The sequence below is a fragment of the Pelecanus crispus genome, chromosome 12 (genome assembly GCF_030463565.1).
Source record: "Pelecanus crispus isolate bPelCri1 chromosome 12, bPelCri1.pri, whole genome shotgun sequence".
In the NCBI taxonomy this organism is placed as follows: domain Eukaryota; kingdom Metazoa; phylum Chordata; class Aves; order Pelecaniformes; family Pelecanidae; genus Pelecanus; species Pelecanus crispus.
Window position 1 is genome coordinate 24,905,749 of NC_134654.1, and position 24,275 is coordinate 24,930,023.

At 48.6% G+C, this 24,275-nt stretch overlaps 1 protein-coding gene across 2 annotated transcripts in view; it reads left to right on the plus strand.

The window, feature by feature from the left end:
* Positions 1-726: 726 nt before the first annotated feature.
* The window catches only part of RHBDL3 (rhomboid like 3), a 67,407-nt gene continuing 43,858 nt past the window's right edge, over positions 727-24,275 (plus strand). For both annotated transcript variants that reach the window (XM_075719996.1, XM_075719997.1), the window contains exons 1-2: positions 727-846; positions 4,379-4,402. In XM_075719996.1, the coding sequence (XP_075576111.1) occupies positions 727-846; positions 4,379-4,402 (144 nt within the window). The remainder of the gene's footprint in view (positions 847-4,378; positions 4,403-24,275) is intronic.

A 24,275-nucleotide genomic window follows, 5' to 3' on the forward strand; every position in this document is an offset into this window, starting at 1 on the left:
GCCAACCTGCTATTTCTGTGCTTGATTGGAAGAAGCTAAAACGGCTGGATCTGGATTTTTGCCTTCAGCCAAGGCATTCCTCAAGTTCCTAGTCGAGGCTCCAGATGGTTAAGATACCCATCTCGGTATATAGGCACAAATAATTACGGTAAAGAACCTGAAACCCCACACCGGCCCCGAGTGGGGAGGAGAAGTCAGCTCCAGGTAGCCCAGATGGCCCGGCCCGCCGTGCCGCCGGCCCGCGCTGCTCGCCAGGAGCCCAGCGGCGAGCACCCGGGAGCGGGGCCGGGGCGGGAAGGAGGCGCCGGGCCCCGCCCGGTGCCGAAGCTCCGTGGGGAGGCGGTGCCCGGGCAGGGGCGACCCGGGGCTCCCCCGCCGCCCGGCCCGCATCCTCGGGCGCGCTGCGGCTCCGGGAGCCCCGGGGCAGGGCATGGCTCGGGGGAGGCGCCGGCCCCGGGCCGGGCCGGGGGCGCGGCGGGGGGCGGCGAGCGGGGCGAGCCGGCGCGGGGAGGGGTCACCTGCCCCGGCCGGAGCCGGCCGCCGGGATGCCGCCCGCGCCAATTGGATGCTCCCTGGATGGAGGATCGCCTCCCCTCCCGGCTGCGGGAGCCGTGAAGGCAGGCTCGGCTGCGCTTGAAAGTTTGCCAAGCGGCAGCGAGGTTTAATTTCTTTAAGGATCTGGGGAGAAGCGGGGGGGCGGGGGCTGGAGGGGGACCGTTTCCAAGCATGGGAGACAGGCTGCCGGAGCCTCACGCCAGCTCTTCCCCTGCTGTGGCTGCCAGCTCCGAGGCGGAAGAAATCGAGGTGCTGGACTCCGAGGATGTCCTACCTATGGCCGCAGAGGATGTGAGTTTCCTTTGCTCGATGTCTTCCCCCCTTTCCCCCGGGCCGCGTTAATCGGCTCACGCTATTTATAGACAAGTCCGGGATGGGGGGGAGGAACGGGGCCGGTGACCCTCCGGGGCGAGGGGAAGCCGCCGTCCCCGCCGCCCTGCGCGCCGCCGGGTGCCTGCGGGCTCCGGTAGCCGCCGGGCCGGCCCCGGCCCCGTCCCCGTCCCCGGGGCCGCAGCTCCCCGCTCCTCCCCGCCCCAGCCCGGCGGCCGCTCCGCTCGGGGTCCGCGGCCGCGCCGGCGGGAGCTGCGGGCTGCGGGGGGGCGGGCAGGGGCGGCGGGGCTGCGGGCGGAGGCTGGCGAGGGGCTCACGCCCGGGCTTGAGGGGCTGCCCGGGGACAGAGCTTTTCCAGAGCCCTAGCCGCTCGGAGGGCGGCAGATGTGACAGGCTCCCGCTCTTGGGAGCCTGGTCCCTCTTCCAGCCCCCGAGCAACAAACAGCGAGGAAGTTTGGGGTTGGTTTTGTTTTTTTTTTTTTTCCCCCGGCTCGGCAGGGCTGATAGCTTTTCTCCACCCTCTGAGCTCTGATTGCACCTGAGGGTGGGATAACTTGGCACTGGGTCTCTGCCTCTGCTCATTCAGCCAAGAAGGACACCAAGTGGTCCTGCGTGCTTTGAATCTGCTCCTGCCAGGCTGAGCAGCAAAGCCTGCAGAGCTGAGGCAGTAGTTCTGCATCTGCCGGTCCCGGAGGCAGGAGCTCGCTGTGCACCTGTCTGGCAGGGAGCGAACGTGAGCAGGTCCTGCATTCCTGGTGCATCCCAGGACCGCTCACAGCTCTCCTTCCCAGCAAACTCTGCTGGGATGAGGGCTGTGCAAAGTGCTCGGTCTGCAGAGGTTAAGTGCAGGCTGTGTTCCTGCCTATGGAGGGATGAAGCAGTGGTACTAAATGTCCTTCTGAAGCGGGCTCTGTCTCAGGTCTTGCACCGGTATGAAAGGGACGCTTGTGAACTAAGCCTCCAGCAATGGCACATCCCCTTTCCCCTCTACTTTTATGACACTGCTGGAGGAACCCACCTGGGGCTGCTTAGGGGCAGTGCCTGCTCCTCATCCCTCATCCCTTCCTTCTGAATCACCTAGAATTTGGTTGCTGTTGGATTTTCCTCCCAGAGGGTAGCGGAGGAAGTGCAGTTGCCTGGTAGAGCTGCATTCCCCAGGCTGTATTCCTGAGCACTGTACAGTCAGGAGGGAACGTGTGATGCAGTTTGACCTCTGCTACAACACTGCCAGACAGTCCCAAGAGTGGCGTGCCTGACCCAGGGGCACGTGTAGCTGTAACTCGGAAAGGGTGGCTTTCCAGGAGCTTTCACAGTCCAGGTTTCCAAATCCCTGTGCTTGCTTACCTCAGACTGGGACCTTTTCTACCCTGACAAATTTTGCGCTTGTCTGGATGGTCTACAAGAAAGATTTCCTGTTGTGATACGCATGGGCCCCTTGGAGTTACTCCAGCCTCTACGCAAATGCAGCCATTAGCAATTCAGTCCTGCCAGGGGCCCGGGAGACGCTGAAGTGCTGAGTGCCTGGCAGGATTGGGCTCCTGAGACAGGAGAGAGACTGTGAGCTTTCCTAGGTGAAATCTAGATTCTCATCCCAGTTCCGCTACTGACTTGCTGCTTGACCTTGAGGTAGGACAGCTCGGGTCTGATCCAGCTCGCAGTGCCTCGCCGTTACGCTGGGATCTGCATTGTTATTTGACCCTGGTACCTTGTTTTCTGCAATCAACAAAATGGAGCTAGAGCCTGCAGTTGCATTGGTTGTGGGAAGCTGCTGAGACCTGGCAATAGATGATGTGACAGAAGCCTGAGGTATCGCATATCATCTGCAAGTCGGAAGAGCAGGAAGTGGTGTAAATGCCCTCCTCCTCCACGGCCAAGATTTCCCACTGAAACAAGCAGACTACAGAGCATCATCTCTGAAAATTCAAACTGCTCCGCACTAGGAGCATGCCCCCCTGAGACCTAACTGGGGGTTGATTTTCTGTTGTTGTTGTTACACTTGAAAGCTTGATGTAAGCTCTCTGGCTTGGCTGGCAAGAACTGACACGAGGTCAGCTCTTTATGTGTTATTAAACACAAAAATATTACGTAGTGGAGGTTTGGCTGTCACAGCCTTGACAGTGTATAACAGCTCAGCTGTGATGTCATTACAGCTCTTGGAGCAGCGTTCCACAAAGCCATGATTCAGGCAGTCCCAAAATGTTCTGTTTAAAGTGCTGGGCTGAATTATGATGATAAATGGGAGTTTATAAATGGATAGAGGCATGGGGAGGAGGGGAGCCAACAACTTAACTGATTAAATGGAATTCAGTGGCCTGATACTGCACTGTCTTTCCAGTCAATTCTGCTTTAGATCTGCCTACCATGTGAAAGGAAATGTTCTTCCAAGACTAGATAAGACTCTCACCAGAGCTCTGCTTTGCATATAGCACAGTGAGGAGATTTGCTTGTGTGAGTCTGATGTTTGTTATTTTTCTCATTTTGTTTTTCTGAGAAGGTGGATGAGGCAGAAACAAAGTGTTGTGCTGAACAGCACTTCAGCTAGGAGAGCTGGAAATGTGCAAGGTTTTTTCTGGGGCCCCCAAGCCAGTGGTTACCCCACTGTTGCCCCATGGAAGTTGCTCTCTTCTTGGCTGGCTCCCAAATCCAGGAGAGATGAGAGAGAGACTTAAACAATTCATTAGGAATTTCCTCTGTTCCATGGGACTGTGAGGCAGCAAGCCTGGGGCAGGGAGGTGATTTGACATTGGTCTTTCTACAAAGCATAAATCGGCCCCAGTCGCCAGCTTGTTTCTTCTGTTCCCAAGTGACAAGGGCTTGTGGAGTGTTCACACGGTCGCCTGTGTTGAAGCAGAGCTTCCTCCTGTACAGAGCTTTTAAGGCAGATCTGCTAGAATCAAAGTTGTGGGGTAAATCCTTGTAATGGGCTCTCTCCAGCCTCCCCCCTTCCACCTTGTGTGAGAGGAATTACCTGTTTTTCAGATGTGGACAAGTGAGGCTCAAAGAACTGATGGGTTGCAGCAAGTCCCTGCCAGAGTTAGGAGCAGGCAAGGCTCTGACGACCCGGCAAGGTGGTCTGCGGGTCAGTGTTGGGCCACAGGACCTCAGAAAGTGATCTGAAAAGCCATTGCCAACACCTCCCTCCCCTCAGTATACACTGAGCTTTCTTGATCCCTGTGAGTAAAAAAGCCTTTTATTCCTTGCTTGCCTGCAAGTAGACAAAGCAGGAGAAAACAGAATTAACACATGAATGTTCTGAGTTCATCCTAATTTGGATTTGTAAATGAAAACTGTCTTCCCTGTGGTTGGTAGATTCCCCCTGCCTCCTCCCCCGGAAGGGTAGGTGATTCTGGGATGAAGAAGGATGTTGGAAATGGCACTAAATCATTTGGGTATTTCTCTGTTAGAATATACTTCTACAGTTTGCTGCATGTTAATGTCGTTGCTCTTAAACCTTCTTTTTCTTCTTTTTCCTCCCTTATGCATTGCCTCTCAGCACTGGAAAGCCCTATTTGATCAGGTATGTGAACAACTGATATATTGTCTCTGTCTTGTGAGCAAAGAGTCTAACCTCCAGCTAATTTCCTCTGTACTCAATTTTCCCTGCATTTGAAATACAGCCTAGGAGTAATGTGCTCCATGCTCCCAGTTCCCAGGATGCTGGTGTGCAGGTGGTAATTATTACTACTGCTTTGGGCCTTTCTCTCAATTTCTCTTCAGAGTAGCCAGGGACAGAAGTGGGCCCAGCCTGGCCGTCCCTCCTAGCACAGGGTCTGAGCCGAGGTGCTGCAGCAGGTGCTCTGTTTGCTGCCAGTTGCGCTGTCCTTGCTCTGTGGATTAAAGGATCTTCTACTCTTTGGGGCAGGCAAACTAGGACCTGTAAAACCTGCACTGTATTCTTTGAAGTGGCCCCCCAGCTGCTAAACTTGAGTTCTGTGGGGTTACATCCTCCAGCAGAGGACCTGCTGCTTTTAAACTTGCACAGAATTACCAAAGTATCTGCTTCTGTACCAAAGGCTATGGTTGTGTCAGGTAAATACCTTGAGTAGGATCCGTAGTCAGCTGAGATCAGCACAGCTCTGTAGAGTTATAGCTGCTGAGAATTTGGGGTTGTGGATTCTAGTTTGCAGATGATGCTTTTAGCTGCTTTAACTGACATGTTTGCTTTGTGGTATTCCTTCCATCTGCCAGGTTGAAATGTGAAGCAGCTATAAACTGGAGGATTTTTCTAGGGTTGACTTGCTTCTAAACTGCAGCACTCTCTTCATGTCGTAAACTTCTGTGCTGTTGTGTGTGCGTGTAAATGTCACCTTCTGTAAGGGAGCTTACTCTGATGCTGGCATTGTCCTGGCAATACTAAAGTTCGGATGGGATTTCGTCCCTGCTTTATGAGGCGATAATCTTGCTTCTGCGTCTGGCTGAACTGCAAAGCCAAAAGCTGTGGTGCAGTCTCTGTGAAAGGATGTCCTTGGTACCCTGGGGGTCCTGTTATCATTCAGCTGATAACTGGACTGCCTCTTCTGATGGGTGCTCATTTATACCCAGTTAGCTGTGACCGACTGCTCATCCACGCGTCTGGACTGCTGTACGTTTGTTGTTGTACAGTCAAGCAAGCTGGCAGTTGGGAATTAGATTACTGTAATTGTTGATCACACCTAAATTGTGTGATGTACTTGAATTTGCTGGCGCTCGTAGGGCATGCTGCCACTCAAAAGGTGGATGCAAGATAAATTGCTTGTGGTCTGGGCTGAATGTTTGTTTCAGCCACTTTGAATTCTTCCCCTTCTCAAACGTTGGCCTTAATTTGGAGTCTGATTCTACAAGCATCCTTTGAAGTCATTGAGTCCTTGTGGGATGGGGCTCTTGGCTGGTAGCTCCCTCAGGCTCAAAGAGAGGAATCTGTAATTGCCCACTGGAGTTGCTTGAATGGTAGATGTTTTTTTTTTTTTTTCCTTCTTTTTTTCTTTTTAAGGGAGGGGAGAGTTCTACTGTTGGATTTACAGAACATTACCCCAGTGACAAGGAATGGGCTGTAAAGGCAGACCTTCAATAATTAGCTATGTTTCAATTAGGGCTGTAGCTGAAATTTAATCCTTGTCTGTAAGGCTTTATTATCAAAGAGAATGCAACCTGTGACAACTAGTCGTAAGTCCTGAATAAATCAATAACGTCCTTCTTGCCTGCGGGCAAAGCCAAGGAGCTGACGTCTTCCTTGAGCGTTATAGCAGCAATGCAATGCAATTAGCCCTGCAGTGAATTGCAAGATGCTGTTTGTTGTGGAACAAGGTTGCTATTCCCAGCAGCTCTGTGCTGGTAGGAGAGGGAAGCATTTTGTTTAGCTCTGACTGGCATCCACCTTAAACTTGAGGACAGTTTTAATAACTAGAGAAAGCCTGTGTGTTGCAACTCAAACAGTTGCAGCTCTCCCTTGGAGATATGACCTGGCCTTATATGTGCTTGGAGTGGAAATATGTGGCCAAAGATTCACGTGCCCCGTGCATTTGACTTGGGGCTGGGACTGAAGTTTGCTAGCCACTGTCTCAGCTGAAACACGTGGCCTCTGTGTTTACCACCTCCTAGGAGAGAGCGGAGCAAGAGAAGGCTCTGGAGCAAGTGTTAGAGCAGCTGGGAATTCACAGCCTGGGAGTCTGCAAGTCTCTTGTTTCTGGGGTGATGGAGTATGACAGCAAACAGTGCAAGGGAGGGGTCAGCGCCGCCCCCCCTTGCCTTTGAGGGGGAAAAGAAATTATTATTAATGCTTTTTTTTTTCCTGCGGGGAGACTTTTTTTAAAATACTTTTATTTAGGTTTACTAACAAAAAAGCAGGTTTCTATTTTGACATACAAAATTAAAGGGTTTGTGTTTCTTTATGACTCGCCACCCCAACATCCAAAATTAAAAATTCAAAAGTTCTTGATGGAAATTGCTGCTCAGCCATAAAGCAGTGCTTTTTGCTTGTTTATTTTGGGGGAGAGGAGTGACTGACAGTGCTTTCTGGAGGAATTTTTTATTTGTTTCCATCCAGCTCTAATCTGTCACACTGGGAACTGTCAGTGACTTGAGCCACTATCTCCAGCCACTAGCAGATTGCTTCTTTTTAAGAAGTAAAAGAACTTAAATTTGGCAGAAAGGCAGATCCAGAACTGCTTCCTAGGCTTTGAGGTTCAAAGAAGCCCCTCCCAGGGCAAAATCCTGAACTACACTGAAGCCAGTGCCAAAATTCTGCCTGCATTTAGTGGGGTGAGCACTTCACCTGAGAGTTCGGGAGCAGGCAGACACGCGGCTTTTCAGTGCTGCAGCCAGGCAGTTGCAGTACAGCTGCTGCTTCATACTGTGCTTATGAGATGCGTTTTTTTTATTACGAGGCCATGGCCCTCGGGCAGCTCTAACTCACTTTTATATGGGAACTTTTATAGAGATTCATACATTTATTTATTGTGCTCATAAACACCCTCCGCCCACACACACACATTAGCTCCGCATCTGCTGCCTTCTGCAGAGCCTGCACCGTCGCTGAGCACTCCACGCTGTCTCCGTGTGGAATCCAAGGTCTGAGCAGAGCAAGGCATTGCCTCTCTCCAACCCTCCGCAATTAATTGGGGTTTTCTTCATTTGTGCTTCACTGGCCAAAAAACTCGGGGGGTTTTTTGTTAATCTTCTGGTAAAGTTAAAAATGCGACAATCCTGGGAGCAGGTCCTGACAGTTTCACACTTCTCTGTGCTAATTGGATCCCTTGTTAATTGCCTTGCACGCAGACATGAGAACATCTTGCTGTCCTTGTTGAAGCCAAGTTGTCCAGTGGTTAGAGGTGAGCCTGCAGCTGAGTCTCCTGAGGTTCCTGCTTTGCAATGTCCTTTCTAGGGTCTGGGGTGCCCTTCTTTGCCTCCATGTCCCCGGTGCCCCTGCTTTAGAGATGACTGCAGCTAATCGGTATTATCCAGCCCTTGGCTGTGCTGGGTGAAAGGGGCTGTCTAGGAGGATGATGTTCATCATTAGGCCAGACCTGCCTTCTGAAGGTGGCTTTTAGCCTTGTTAGATGCCAAGAGCTTGTATCATCTTCTCTGTTTCCCCATCCGCATGGCTGCTGAGATTTCAAGGGTGAATTAACGTTATCAGCCCTCATCTCGGAGTTCTCACTTCTCACCCTTACTCTGGTTTGTAGTCATGACAACAAACTTGTTTTAAATAGACACACACAAAACTCTCCAAAAAGACCCTCCTCACTGGCTCAGCACCTTGATCCTATTGCTTGTCAATCCAGGCTGTGTTTTTGTTGCAGCTGCTTTAGAAACCCTGGATTCCTTACTGAGACTTTACGTGGGTGTGATGGCAACAGATGAACAGAGTTTATGGGGAATGCAGAGAGATGCCAAGTTACCCAGTCTGTGTAGGCAGCTAATGGAAAACTTGAGCTCAGGAACAAGGCTGTAGAGATATCCTGGACCAGACGTACACTTGCCAGGAAGAGTTCAGTTGCTGACACTACCAGCAGTGGGTGCAGCTGAACCTGCTCTGCCATGGTCTCATAAAACATTAAAATTTGCTGACTTGGCAGCCTTCTTAAATCCAGGGCTGGTTCCTGCACCATTGAAGTTGCAAAGCAATCCCGAAAAATCGGGCCAGCTATGACCATGGTTGGTAGTAACTGAGAAAAGGAATTATTTTGAACTCAAGGATCTTCTATGTTAACTGTGTCCCTTTTCTCTGGATAGCCTTTAGCATAGGCAGGACGAGCTGTTTCCCACACTGTAAAAGAAATTCCAGTTTGTTTACTGGGGCACTGTTGAGCTAAACATCACACTTCACTTTGAAACGTTTCCCTGACTATTGTTGCTGGCTAACCCCTGCTGGCTGTGGCGGGAAGACCTTGCCAGGCCGGTCTCTGAGCTCTGGCAGTGGTCTGTGCCTGGAGATTTTACCGCTTTCTCTGACAAATTGATTGTGTCTTACCGCTGGTTTGTGTGGGTTACTGGGAGCAGGAGGAGCAGAGATTGCGAGATGAGGAATAGAAGATGATGGCAGTAGGAGCGTAGGCAGGGGTTGAGCACAGGGTTGTATGCGACCTTCAAGTCCTTGCCTGAATTTTGGACTGTTGCTGCCTTTTTAGATTAGTGTTTGTCAGGACATATGTCCGCATTTAAGTGGAGTGGTGCTGCAAAGCAGAGATTATAGGAGCTGGAATTAGGAAATAGTCATAGACTTGTTACTTCATCTCCTAACGTGAACTGGAGAATCAGAGGTGCTGGTGGGAAGACTCTCCATGGTGATAAGAGATTAGCATCCAGGCCCTAAAACCAGGGTCTGTCTTGTCTGGTATATTAGACGCTTCTGTGAGCGTGACGAGAAATTTGCCCCCTTCTCCCTGTTCACCAAGCTGTAATTGTAAAGGGGAAGGACACTTTAAAAAGCTACAAGGGTCTCTTGGCAATGCACAGAGGGGGTTCTGCATCTGCCCTGCTCCTTGAAGTCTAATCTCATTTACAGTTGTCAGTGTGGGCTGCTGGAGGAGATGAAAGGCAGAGGACAAGGAGGGAGAATAGATTAGTCTCGAGCAGAGGGCACTGGGAGTGCACCTGCCTCTGCCCCGCTACCTTGAGGAGGGGCGGCAGTAGCAGCTGGGCATGTGTCATCTGCTGCTCTTTGAGGTGCCCAGCCATGGAGCACACGATTAATGACTCAAGGGGCTGGGCTTTTGTGAGCGATAAAGCCCTGGGATTTAGGCAGGGCTCTCGGGCCTTTTTTTCTGAGCAGCACCATCACTTTACATTTCTCAAGTGGCGTTTTGGTTGCAGGGAGCTGCTGTCTGTGGCCACAATGCTACCCATTCTCCTCCCTCCCCAAACTGGGCTGACCTTTGTCATGCAGCATTAACCCTTTGACTCTTCCACTTTGGGTTATGGGGTCGGGGAAAAAAAAAGAGAGTCCCTTCAAATTCATTGCCCTGTGGACAAACTCGAAGGGAAGAATGGGGTGGTAAGAGAGGATCTGTTTTTGCTGAAGGAGATTGGTTTGCTGACGCTGTCTGGATTATCAACCCCTTGCTGCCTTCTGCCAGAGGCTCTTTTGAATACAGCAGCCCCCAGGAAAGAGGGGAGGGGAATTTATCCTGCAGTCAAGGAGGGAAACTGAGGCATTGAGCAGCAAATAGATATCTGAGAGATTATTCCCTCTGCAAGGTAATTCCTTGTCTTTTACCCTACCTGGATAACCTGTGTCCATCCCCAGTTTTGTTACAGTGGATGGCAATCTCCCAGCACTTCAAGGCTTATACCCAGCTTTGGCTTTTAGCCAGGATACCCTGGAGTGATGGCTCAGCATGAAAAAGCTACCTGGAGGTCATTAATGATCTTCCCGTCTCTTGCAGGATGAACAGTAAAAATTCCCCAAGTTCCTCCTTAATCTTCTAATACCTCTGTACACTGAACACCAGTCAGCCCCTAAGACGGATGCGGGTCTCTGGGATTGTCTGTATTTACACCTTCCCTGCAGCGTGAAAGGTTTGTGATCAGCTACTGCATTTCCCCTTTCCCTGGCTATTTGGATACTCCTTTCTCCAATCCCACCAGCCTATACGCAGACTGCTGGCTTTGCCTAGTGCAAAAAATTGGGAGTAGAAGCCATCAGTATGAACCAGACATCAGCAGTGTAGCAAACACGGCATTATTAAGCTTGTGCTGGTAGAAATAGGCATTTCCTGAAGTGTTTCGAGGAGTCGTAACAAACACACCGAAAAGCACATGGAGGCTGAGTCAGTCTTACACAGCTCGTGAGTTACTGGCAGCTTGATGTCTCTGGATTTGTAAAAGCCTCAGGAGGCTTCCTACTCATTACACATTTGTGTACCTTCCACGTCTGAGCTGCCTGGAAACCTGCATGTTAGAGTGCAGCATCCGAGAGGGACGGCAAGCTGCGTTTGGACCACTGTATCTCTCTGCTGCCTCCTGATCCCAGCTGCAGTGAGAGGCTTTGGTAGCATATGCTCTGCCATTTCAGCTGAATGTGCGGGATGGTTTTTAGGCGCATAGATCCTTGCTAATGCATTGTTCTCAAATCCTGTCTTGCACATAGAAAATCACTGAAGCAATAAGAACATTTAAGCCTGCACATTTAAAAAGAAAGGGGGGAAAAAGCCATAAACACAGAGTGGATTGATGCTGTTCTGCAAATCAGCTGGTGCATTGTGCTCTGTGGCTGTGTGCTCTGTTATGACAGAGAAAGAGAAGAGATCATCCTCTGTCTCCCAGAGGAACAAGCCAGCTGCTTAGCGAGTGGAAACAGTTTGGAGGTGCTTTTCTACACCATCATCACTTATGCCTGTAATATTTACCAGGCTTTTAAATTACTCTCTACCAGACCTGGAAATCAAGTGTTTCTCTGCGGTAGGAAGTACGATGTTCCTGTTGCCTTCCGGTAGTTGCACTCAGTGCAAAAGTACTGGGGCACATTTGCAAATTAAATGCAGCAGTGGGCGTGTTTGAGTTTGACAGCAGCCAAGGAAGCTGTGAGCTCTTTCTGCCTCCTCACTAGGTATCGTACAATGTATTGGTCTGAAATTGGCTTGGTACCAACACACCATGAGACAAAGTTGGTGGGGTGCAGGTGATGGGTTGTTTTCTTCCACTGTTGTACATACAGGCTGCTGAGGAAAGCTGATCTCTGAATGCTCTGGATTTTTAGGTGATTCAAACCTTGCAATGTTTGCCTGTTAGAGCTGTAGTGCTTGGGGCAGTCACTTCTTTCCCTCTCCTCTCCTAGTCTCCTGAGTGGTGGTATCCCCCCGATTCAGCTACCTGTGGTGACACTGGGGGTATACTATCACTAGAGATGATAAGTCTTGGTGAAATGTGTAGTGAAAGTCCTGAATGTTGTCGTGGTTTAGCCCCAGCCAGCAACTAAGCACCACGCAGCCGCTCGCTCACTCCCCCCCCCCCCCCCCCGCAGTGGGATGGGGGAGAGAATTGGAGGAGTAAGAGTGAGAAACACTCCTGGGTTGAGATAAGAACAGTTTAATAATTGAAATAAAGTAAAATAGTAATGCTAATAGTAACAGTATAATAATGATAATAATAATAATGATATACGAAGCAAGTGATGCACAATGCAATTGCTCACCACCCGCCGACCGATACTCAGACAGTTCCGGAGCAGCGATCGCTGCTCCCTGGCCACCCCCCCCCAGTTTCTATACTGAGCATGACGTCATATGGTATGGAATAGCCCTTTGGTCAGTTTGGATCAACTATTCTGGCTGTGCCCCCTCCCAGTTTCTTGTGCGCCTGGCAGAGCATGGGAAGCTGAAAAGTCCTTGAGTAGCATAAGCAGTACTCAGCAACAACTAATAACATCAGCGTGTTATCAACATTCTTCTCCTACTAAATCCAAAACACAGCACTATGCCTGCTGCTAGGAAGAAAATTAACTCTATCCCAGCCGAAACCAGGACACACCTGTCCTGATACTTGTTTTTGAGATCAGTCATGATCTCTGCCCTGGATGGATTCCAGCTGGCTAGTTGTACTTCTCTGACAGTAATTTCAGCTGGAAAAGTTGGCTTTCACTTTCTGTTGTATGGGGTGAAGGCCATCCAAAGGATTCCATGAGATCTGACCATCCAGCTAATTGTAAGCCTGTCAAGTGTTTCTTTTGGATGCTGTGTTGGAGTAGAGGAGCCTGGAGACTGACTTCTGCCTTGGGCCGTCCCTGTGTTATGTCAGGTGTCTTGTGCAAGGGCTGCAGTTGCACTCTCATCAGCTGCTCTGGGACCAACCCAGAACTTCCCAGTGGGAACCTTTCTTCCTTCTTAAGAAAGCAGAAACCAGTAAAGGACTGTAGATTCTCTGGAAGTGACCTTAATTAGCGGTGACTAATTATCTGTGCCTGTAGTGTGGGGTTGTTCTCTGTGCCAGGGAATCGTGAAGAGAATGCACAGAAGTCTCACTTGGACCTTGAATTCCTTCAACTCTAAAACTAAAACCCCAGCACTAACAAGACAAAGAGAATGTATATATTTTTAGTATTTGTTCCTGTTGCTTAGGAACAGCTGTCTGCAGTGACCCTGTGTTGCTGGTGAGAAGAGTAACGATCTATTAAACTGATGTTAAACAAGCAAGATCAATCTTACCCCTAGGAACTGTTATTCATGTTCTTTGATACTTGACATACTTTGTAAGTAGCATATACTCTGAAGTTTCCCGAGAAAAAAAAATAAACGAGGCTGCTGGAGGCAAAGCTGTTTGTGAGTACCATCAAACCTCTGGTCTCATGCACTTCTTCAGGGCAGCATTCCCCAAGGAAGCAACTCTTTGATCCTTCACGATTAGGTACCAGTGATGATGGAGACCCTGCTTTGTGTAGCATGCTTGTTTGTGATGTACGATTGTAGTGGAGGTGGTTGTCAATGACAGCCTACAGCCAGCAAGACGTAGCCGTGCTCACCTCTTGGCAGAGAAAGGATCAATATTATAAAAGGTGAAAAATGGGAAGTTTCACAAAAACTACTGGAGGACTTGATCCTATGTGCTCTGACTTGGTCTAGCAAAGCGCTTGAAAACAAGTGTGACAATGGTCCTGGACCCATTATATGTCTAACATCAACTGTGTGTTTTGCTGGGGCTGGTACCAGAACAGTGTGTGCCCTAAGGGATTTGCAGAGCAAAAAAGTGGGTTTTTAGTTCTGCCCCTTGGCTCTGAAACAGGCAGGCACTTGTTTCCCTCCACTGGTTTCCTGCCACTCCTCTCACACGTTCACTTACTCTCACACTGAGAAACAATGGGAAGTGGCCCTTGAGCACCTTTCCTCACTGCAGGCAGTGGCCTTCATGGAAGGACGTTGCTTTTTAGCCTTGTTGTTTGCACTGGGGAGGAAAATGAAAGTGTTTATCGTGGTTCCTTCTTCCATTTGAACTGCTGCCTCTTCCCTCAGCTACTTCCTCTTGGTTGCTAATAGAGGAGTTGCTTTTGCACAGACTTGTTATCACTGGATTTATGTCTCTGGGTCATTCTCTTCCCCGTCAGCAGGGAAGGCGCAAACATTTTTCCTCCATGTGTCCTCTGACAATAGTATTTGGGTTTTGGAGAAGCGTTTATTTTGCATTGATTGGTGCATTTAGGCAGCCCCTTTGGGGGAGACTGCTGTGAAGAGCATGGGAGATGGTCCTGCTGCTGCTATCTTTGGTCTCTGAGCTGTGCCTGGACACCATGGCTGGAGGAATAACTTCCACCCTAAATACAGTGTCTGAAGAATCTTTATAGAGCTCCATGTTTGCTTTATCATGCTTGGACTTGCCAGCCCTGGGAACTGTTTGGGGGTGTCTTGTACATATGTGTATGTGTGCGGGATTGCTCTTGTGCCTTCAACATGTTAAAAATTCTGGTGTTGTCTCCTCTAGAGCTCTATAAACTAGAGTGTACATTGGCATTTCTAGAGGATTCTCCAGTGTTGGGCAACCCCATCAGAGGTTTTTGTTCTTGCAATGCTTTTCAGTCAGTCTGTATCCCAGAGGCTGTAGCATGCTGGCTTGCTTGTGTGCTCTTCACCTGATGGGAGCCTCCTGCCTACAGTCATTGCCTTCTACAGCACCTGGAGAGGCCAAAGCCATGCCTTTTTATGAATGAGTGCAATGGCCAGTTTATCTACCTGTCAGGCGTGACAGGAAACGGCTTTTGTGGTGGAGAGAGCAGCAGCATAGCTTCATAGTTATACATGCAAACTGAAGCTGGCTGGAGTGTAAATGCTGCATGGTCCCCTTCAACAAGACAGGTGCACTGGGTGACATCTTCCAGGGTGGTGATAGCCAAAATGGCTTCCAAAGAATTGTCATATGTGTCTGAAACAGCATCTTCCAGCCATATTCCCTCTGTTGCCCCTGAGCTGAGAGCTGCTGGTTGCTGCATTGATTTGTGGGATCTTTTAGGGTTGGTATTGGTGGCCAAGAAGAGCTGGGGCAGAAAGTCATTTGCCAGCTGCTGATTTATGGCCCTAGTATACAGTCCTGAAAAGCACAGTGAGAATTTTCTGGACCTTATGCGGTTCCAGCTGACGAGAACCTCCAGGCTGTTATTTGACCATGTGGAGTAGTAAAACTGTGAAAACTAATTAACTTTTGGGCCTACTGCAAAACAAACTAGTTCATGCAAAAAATTACTCCACACTTGCAAGCAGCAGTGACTTTATGGGCTTATAAGCCTGCATTTAATGACTAAGCATGCAGTACGATGCGTGAAGTATTTTCCTTTTGCTGACTTCCTAAGGCCGAACAGAATATAACAAGCTCTACTGATCACTGAGGATCTGAATACCAGCTTGGGATAATGTTCTCTTTCATCCTTATTAATTGTGTAGCTGATGTGTGGGTGGAGGTTTGACACAAAGCTGCATTGGATGGCTTCTTGTAGTCTAAACCAGCCTGAATTATGCACACCCAACCCGAGCTGAAGCAGTTCATTTGAGGAAAGATGCTCTCTGCGGTGTGAGTGCTGTAGTCTTTCTGAGGTCATTCTCTGCTCACTGCTCACCATCACAGCTACCCGTGACGCGTAGCTGAACAAGCTCTTTCCCAGGGGGAACACCAAGGTGTTTTTCTGATGTTGGCAGGCAAAGAGTCAGCCCTGCTCAGGACCTACCTGCTGTGACAAGGGTGCTCTGTGTGTGCCAGTTGGGATGGTGACATCAGAGAAGGGATGTTTCCGAGTGCTCTGGTATTGTGTTCCTTGCCAATGATGTTGACTTATCAACATTGTACAGATGATCCAGCCTCTGTCATCCTACACCGATTTGGAGGGAGGGAATGGCTGGCTGTTCTTCCCGCTTAATCACATTACTGAAGTAACCCTCCTCCTGTCCCATTGCTCCTGCATTACTCGGTAGCCCTTAATACTGGATGTCTAACTGCCTGTATTTTAGAGTCAAAGCCGTGCCTGCTGATTCCTGTTCTCCTTTGCTAGGGTCTGTCAATTTATCTGGTGGCAGAGCTTTGTGTAGAACCATCACTGGGACACATGATGCAGCTTTGCTGTTCTTTTCTGATCAATAACTCATCACCCCAAAGAGCAGAGCTGGCCCTTTTGCAGAACATAGGGTGCTCTGGAGTAAGCTATGCAGCTGTTTGCTATGTTTGAGCTACACAGGCTTGAGCTGCCGTTCCTCAGAAAGCTGCAGGCAGTGCATGGCCTGTCCTCTCCCCCTGTTGAGAAGGGAGGGGAGGAAGGCTGAATATTGTACCAGGTCCCTTTGCTGCCCCACTACATGGCTGTGGAATGAGGGAGCCTGATCTGGAACTACCTGCTGTGGGGGGACGGTTGTGTGCTGCCCGCACCTGGGTCACGCAGACAGAGCATCTCATATCTTGGTAAGATGCTTGTCGTGATTGCTGATACAGCAGCAGGTATTTGGAATCTGAAAGTGAAACCATCTTAAAGGCAGGAAAACTGTGATGTGATGAGATTTAAAAAAAAAATTTTTTTTTTTTTTTTTTTTTTTTTTTTTAAGTTTTCCCCCCTCTCTTTCTGATGGATGAGCTTGAATTGTTGTGGTACTCAGTACCAGAGTACCAGCTAGCATGAGTCTATCCCAAGCTTTGGTTTTCTCTGCTGAGCTAAGTATTATTGCACAGCTATTATTTGACCTAAAATAAGTGTGTGTGCATACTCGCTGCTATAGAATTCTGCTTTTTCATGCATCAAATCAAGTCCCTGTGGATTTTCACCTCCCTCCCTGATCTGGCAGACAGTGAAAAAGGGAGCTATTTTTAATCTGAAATGTTCTGTGTTTCAAGTCCAGAGTATAAAATGTAGTTTCTCTCCTGACAAGTTTCATGGCTGATTGCTATAAAACTCCTTGTCTCTAAAGGAAGGATAAAACTTCCTACAGGAAGGGCAAGAGTTCTGATTTTTGGGGCTAGGATCTTAGTTCCTTTGAGAAACTGAAAAACGATGGCAATCACTGTCCTTGGAGTGAAGAATTTGCCAAGAAGGAGGAACAATTTAACAGAGGAGTCTAGCAAAGTCCAGTGTGGTAGAGTAGTATCAAGAGACTCAGTTCCCCTCCAGGAGGGGAGATGATGGTCACTGGATTAGGAATCATTTGCCTGAAACAACATTTCTGGCAACCAAAGGCAGCAGCATCACTGGCAGAACGGTGTTTACACACCTTTCATCATCATCTTGCTGTTACTACAGTTCTATCATCCCACTGGAGTCACTACTCCATCTGTCCTTTTTGAAAGGCTGGCATGTATTGTCCAGGAGAGAAGATGAATTTCTGGTCCAAGTGTTCTCCCTGCCCAGAAGAAATGGGTATAGAAAATGTTTCTTCCTTACCCTACTGCATGGGCTGTTCTGTGCTTCAGCCCAGTCCGATGGGTCAAAGGGGGAGGTCGCTTTCCAGAGCAGGTCTGTCCTGTGCTGACTGTCCTGCAGCCAGGGGTGTGATGATGGGGAGAGCAAGTTGTTACCAGCAAGGTGCAGACACTTGTTTGAGCAATAAGGGCTGAGACTGCTGGCTTCTTTTTGCCCTAAAAGGAGGAGGAGGAGGAGGGAGAGAGGCAGAGCAGATCTGACCATACAGGCAGGCTTGAGCTGGGGAAAGCAACATATTCAGTTTTGGAAACTAGCTTTAGGTCAGGACTTCGGGCTAGGCAGTAGCCTGGATGCCTTGTGTGTGACAGGAGCAACGTTCCCCAGTCAGTGCTGAACCCTGCTGTGTCTGTCCCTCTGGCACTGGTGGAGCTGTTTCAGTGCAAACCCCAGCTCAGCTTTCTTCTGGCTCCCAAGGCTGAAGGCGCTATTTGTGACAGTCCAAGTAGTCTCTGTGCTGGTGGCCCCTTGAGCTGGGACAGCCCTCACCTGCCTTGCTGCAGCCTTGGTCATCACAGAGTTGCAGCTAATGAAACACAAGGTAAAAGGAGCTCCCTGCTGCTGTATGGGCAGAATTTTTCCTTGCTGAGTAAATTCCTATCCTGGTTACCAACCTGGCAGCACCCTGCAGACGTAGCCTTGGCCTTTGCTGTAAGGGCTGCCTAACGCAGCCTGTCGGTCACGGCATCCTGGCACCTGATGAGGCTTAATGGGCAGCCAAGCTCAGCCCAGCAGACCACCCACAGTACTGCCTTGCAGCGTGCTCCTCTCTTTTCTGCCTGGTGCAGCAGGGGAGCAGCACTCATCTCCTGGGGCAGGCTAGATCGTTGGTGTTCCTGCCTGGCCTTCATCTCACTGGTGTTGCTCGCCAGATATGTCACTAAGCAGCAGCAGAGAGAGACCCAGTGTCTCAGATCTGATTAACCTCTACAACTTTATCCTGTGTCTTAATTGGATTAGCTGCAGGGGGGTGGTTTTGCTGCTGTTCCTGGGTTTTTTTTCTTAAACAGGTACTTATCACTGTGACATCTGATACAAGCAATAAATTAGAGTAGCAAGACCTGTGAATAAACAAGTGGTGTTTGCTTCTTCCCCACTGCTCATCTAGCAGCTCCTGTCCTTCCTTTCTGCAAAATTACTGTAGCTTGGTGGCTGTGAGATGGGTCTGGGTGAGCCCTGCAGCTGGATCTCTTAGGAGGTGTGGGTCTTGCCTTACAGCCTGGATGCCAGACCAAGAGCCTCTGATTGCTAACTGCAGTTCTGTCACTTTTGGGAAGGTTTTCTGATAACACCTGAGTGTTCAAAGCAGTATTAACTTTCCATGTCCAGTTTCTTTCATTTTTTCTCTGAGCTTTTTAGTTTCCTTCAGGGCCTGATTCTTCTGCACCTTAGTGTTTTCGCTTGTATCGCTGCAGAGGCTGTGGGCTGTAGGGAATTGGCCTTATTCAGCACTGCAGTAGTCCTTCCTCTTCAAGGACTTCAAAGCTTGTTCTCCAGTATCAGTTGATTTAGTTTCACAGGTGGGAACTTGGAATAAGGAGATTAGTGATCATATCCTGTTACAATGGGGGACAGGCTGCTACAGACCTAAAAAAGGAAGGAATCCATTTGATTGTGGAATTGCCCCTCATTCCTCAAGCTGCTGTCTACCTGCATGGTGGTGCCTGGTTGAGAAAAAGCAGCACCAGTTTACAGGATGCTTTCCTCCATGTCCATCCTTCTGCCTGCAGCACCCAGTTACCTCCTCAACAAGCTTAAAATAGAAGCCTTTCTTCTTGCCATAGCTGTAATTGGCCTGGATTGGGCACTGGAGAGGGTCATTCACCTCCCTGGGATGATAGAAGGGGTACATGCTGCTGAGAAGCTCTCTCTTACATCTGTTTCTAGATAGCTGTGCAGAAAACGAGTGAATTGGAGGTGTGATAGCAGAGCACGGCTCTGTTCCAGGAGGAATAATAGATGTTCCAGCACCACTCTAGCTGTTACAAGATCAAAAGTGCTGTACATTAAAGCTGGTAATACTGCCTGGCTTGGCAAAAGGGCTGAGAAATTGTTCCAAGGTTTTAATGTATGTTCAGATAAACTGTCTTCCACAGCGAGGATCAGGCCTTTGAATTTAGTCTATGTACAATAGCATGGGTTTTAGTGACTTGGTGAAAATGTAACTCCAAGGAATTCCCTCTTTGCACAGGGCTTGAATGTGACTCAGTTGTGAACACTGCGTGCGTCACAGTTACAGCCCCTAAGTAGAGGGTTCAGCGCTTCGTTGCATCTGGGGTGCCTTTACAGGGTGTGTGGTTATCAGGCATGGACTCTGCTGCTGCTTGTAAAGAAAATGTGATCATTAAGTTGAATTACGATGTACGGTAGTTTCCTTTCAGATTTAATGTATTCATATATTTCGTGTCCACTGGCCCCTCAGCAGCTTGCAGGCTGGATATGTAAATGGGTAGCTGCAGAGGATGAATGATCCATTAATAGGTGGAATTTGATGCTCATAAAAATGAAAGCATTTAATATTGCATGGCAATGGTTTGCTTGAATTTTTAAGTCGCCTGAGGATCTCTTACTTGGAATTCTGTGGCTCAGGCTATATTTGTTACAAAAGCAATACAAATGGGGAGGCCCTGTGGTTTGAGAGGGTTGGCTATTCTTTTGTCTAAGAGTATCACTTACACTTTTTCTGTATCAAATGTTATTCCAAGGAAGCTGTGAAAATGTGAAATGCAATGATATCTGAAAGCACAGCATTGCAGTCCAAATTCACTGTGTCCACAGAAATATCTGTCTTTGGAGATCTGTTCAGATACTATTTTTCAGGAAAAGCCAAGTTTTAGTAGATAATTTTTCATTATTAGGCTTTCATGGAGGGATGTAGAGGACTAAAAGGATTTGGTGGGTCATTAAAATAAGTACAGATCTGCCACTGTGGGGTTTTAAACACAAGATGAAATCCTGGCCCCTCTGAAGGGGCCTCATTTACTTCCTTTGGGCCCCATGCTAATTTCATTACCAATTTCAGAAGGGTAAGGACTTCCCCTGATTTTAATTTTACATTGTTTCTTTAAGCATGCAGACATAGAAATATTGAATTGCTTTTGCTGAGTGTTTTATTAAAGGAAGCTCACACAACATGGACCCCTTCCATGGTAGAGCGTTTGTGTGATAAATTTCATTTTTCAAGCACATAAGGTTGTGATGATCCCTCAGATACTGAGGCTGCACTCTGAAAACATTGGTGCTTCTTGCTTTTCCCTTTAGCACTGTGAGACAAATACTTCAGCTCTTCATCACTTATGCAAGCCTGGGCTGAAGGGGCAGTAGCACATATGCAGGGAGAATATTGTGATACGCACCATAAAGTTGTGCCAAGGAGAAAGGAATATCCAGGCTCAAATGACCTTTTTCCCTAAGGCTTCTATGGTTTATTTTAATTTTTTCTAATGTGAAGTGCTGGATCCCAGCCTTGCTAACAGCCAGCATCTTTCATGTCAGGGAAAAAATTCTTTGCTAGCATCTTCCTTGGCCACAGCCTCTCTAAATGCTGGTGATTTCAATGCAGCAGAGTTTGTCTGTGAAAAGTCTGTCGTTACTGTAATAATGTACAGCTCTCTGGATACTGCGTCCATCTCTGACTGATCTGTTCTCATAAGAGCGTATGCCAGGGTTAGACTGAACTGTGTCTCCATTTTGCAGCCTGAGGAAATGACCGTGGTTTGGTATGTTTCTGAGAAGGCGGCGATCAAAGGAACCAGATTTGCTGGGTGGGCAGCAGGAATTAGAACCAGGGTGAAGTACCCGTGTGGGGTGGCTGGGGGTGTGGGTGGCACCTTCATGGCACTTCTTCCCCACACTATGGTGTCTGGGGGAAAAAAAAAAAGTCCCCTAGAGGCAAGTAGGTGTGCTTGGTTATGATGTCTTGCCTCTGAAGCTAGGTAGTTGTGATTGTAGGGATTTGCAGTCTGCTTTGGGTTGGTGTAAGCCCATCTTTCAACTTGTAAAAAAGCTGCTGTGTTTGTTTGAAGAACATCAGGCAAGTATGCAGGAAAAACCCAGCTGCCTCTCTTCTGGAGGCTTGGTCTCTCAAATAGTCAATGCCTAGGGTTCTTGGGAGTCTTATCTCAAATTGGTGAATTCAGTGGCGGCTGAAGGTATTTGGCATCTTTGGGTATCAGTCACTCTTTGGAGCTGCAGAAGGCAGCGTTGCACTGTGGATGCTTCGGCCAGGCCACTCTCACCACCAGCTCCTTGTCAGAAAGCTCTGGCCTCCTTTGCTTGGGCTGGGCTGTAGCACACAGCAGCCAGCTCATATGGCTCCAAGGTAAAGGAATGGTAAGATGTATAGGACTGAAGAAGACCTCGAGGATTTTCCCCCTTCTGCATCAGCCCCCCACCACGGATCAAAGTGATCTAGACTGTCCCATTTCCTTGGTGCAGGAGGGATTCTCACTTTCAGCTTGTCTGAGACCAGGTCCCCAAGGCCTGGGCAGGTAAGAGTGAGTGGAGCAGCTGTTCACCAGGAGCTGCTGCTTATGGTGGCACCAGCTGGCAGTTTCTGAAATAATTTTTACTTTAGTTGCCTCTGAACTCTTTAGGGGTGAGAACTGGAGCAAGTAACACTGGTCAATTAAAATGGCCATATAATTTTCATTGCCATAATAAAGACTAATGTAAAGTAAATTATTTTATGCAATAGGACAGAAATTGATCTCACCAAAGCAACCCAGTCTGTCATACTTCCCTACTTGCTACAACAAGCGGTTATCTATGCAGTGAGATTTTCTAGCATAGGAATGCTAAGGGAAGAGTGTGCTCTGTGTTGAAGATGGCCATAGGAGCTGGACTGGCTTGCTTCCTAGCTGTGTTCCCTCTCTTGGTTGATCGGTGAAGAGGCTGATGGCCAGCTTCCAGTTAACACCCTTATTTTGCTAGCTGTGCTGAAGATCCTGCTATTGCCTGAGTAATCTCATTTCTGAAGAGGGATTCTGCTGAAATCTTTGTCAGTGGAATGACCTGAGTCACAAATAGTTTCCCCTCCGTGCTGGGGAAATACCCAGACTCAGGGTGCAACTCCTCAAACCAGCAGGAGGTTTGTGCCTATCCTACCTGGGACAGAAATCCTGCAGAGCCCAAAGCAGCTTCACAGCTGGGCCACAGCTACGTCCTTTCTAGTGAGAACAAGCACCGTGACTGACTGTCACTGGCTTACATCTGTCTCTGGGGGTGCAATAGATTTGCTGTCCCATGCGTGCTTATGTGTAGTACTTTACTGCAGGGCTGAGCAAGGCTAAAAATCTTGTCTGTGTATCTCCCGTCCAGCTCCTCCAAGTCGCTCAGTGTGATGAGCAGAGCCTGGTTATATCTGTTCTCCATCTGTCCCTTCCTCCCTCATCTTCGCTATCGTTAATTGTTAGCGTCTGGCTTGAAAGATTGCCTCTTAGCACGGTGCTGATGGGATCTTTCCGCAGAGGATTAAGGCTGGAGTGGATTGACAGGAGACGGTATCTTTGCTGTGGGAAGTTTGCCAGTTGTGTGTGGACTCAGTGCTGCTGCTCTTCCAGTTACTCCGGTTCATGTCAGGACATAGGCAAGAGTCGGTTGCAGCTCCGCGCCCTCTCACCAGGGCCAGCTGGCCAGATGTGGCCTGGGGCACTGCGTGCTGGGTTTGGGAGAGGCCTCCTGCACCCAGCTGCTACACGCGGCCTTTGTCAAGACTTTCAGTCTCTTTACAACAGCTGCACCATCGCATGGAGGGGAATTCATACCTGGCTCGTCAGGTGGTTTCCACTGTGCGATCGCAGTGCTTTAATCAAGGATGTGGATAAAGATAACAGCATTGTGGGGGGTGCTGGCAGTAGGAGTTGAGATGTCATTTCTTACTGTATCATGCTCCCCGGGTGGCTAATGTGTCTGTAAATCACACAAGTGCTTTCCCGTAGCTTTGCTTTCTGTTACTGCCTCAGCTGCCAGGATTTCATGGGACGCAGATCTTAGCTTTTGGCGAAATCACAGCCTCCTTTCCTTGTAAAGGTACTTAGTATGTATTTCCAGTGCCCTGAAGCGTAGCCGAGGGCCCTGCTAAGCTCACTGAATCCAGGCCCTGAAAGATGATATTTCTTTTTTGCTTTATTTGGTTTGCTTTCCTGTGGAGTCTGTATTTTTTCCTGTATGCGCGCGGGGAGCAGGGGAGGATCCCTTGGCATTTCAGAAGGTAGGAGTTTCCCCTCGCCTCGTTGGTCTCCTGATCTGCTCCTAACAAGTCCTTGGAGACCCTTGTCACTCTTTCCCAAAGGTGATGTGTGTCCTGCAGTAACCAAAGGGTATCTGTTACCTTGCAAGGACAATCTGGAGCCTGGAGGCACTTTTCCTCCTTGCTGCCAGTAGCACAAGTGATGACTGACTCTCTTTTTCCATAGTTAGGACAGGCTGGCAGAAACTTTCTGTGCTTCGAAGCTATCACACCAGGGAGGGTTTCCATGTGTGTTGATGCTGTCTACAGCTACAGCTGTTGTAAAAAAAGTCTTTTCCCTTCTCCCAGTCTAAAGGAAAACTTTTATATCTCATCCATCTCAGACTTTAAATCTCAAACGTAGCCAAGTAAAACCAGCAGAGTTCGCACCAAAGGGCTCAATTTTGTGGGCTTCTTGGAGGGAATGTTAAAAGATGTTCACAGGGTTTAGAAGCATTGTTGGATTTATTTTTTGGTTTTTTTTCATATGAAAATCCCACTGACTGGTATTCCCATGTCACTTTAAGCCACTGAAGATAACATTTCTTTTGTTTCTTTCATTAAAACTATTTTTATCCTGGCTCATGGGACTATGCGAGTAGAAATTAAAATATTGCTGGGTATTTCCTTGCCCATCCTATCCGTTCTTCATCCCCAAATCCTTTCAGCTCTCCCCAGCTCTCCCCCCTTCCCTCCCCAGCTTTCCTTGAAGGGCTGGGAAAGCCAGCACTGGCGCATTATGTTGCCTGTCTGATTGTTGTGGGGTTGTGTTTGTGCGGGGAAGGTCACGAGACAAAAAGACCACCAGGC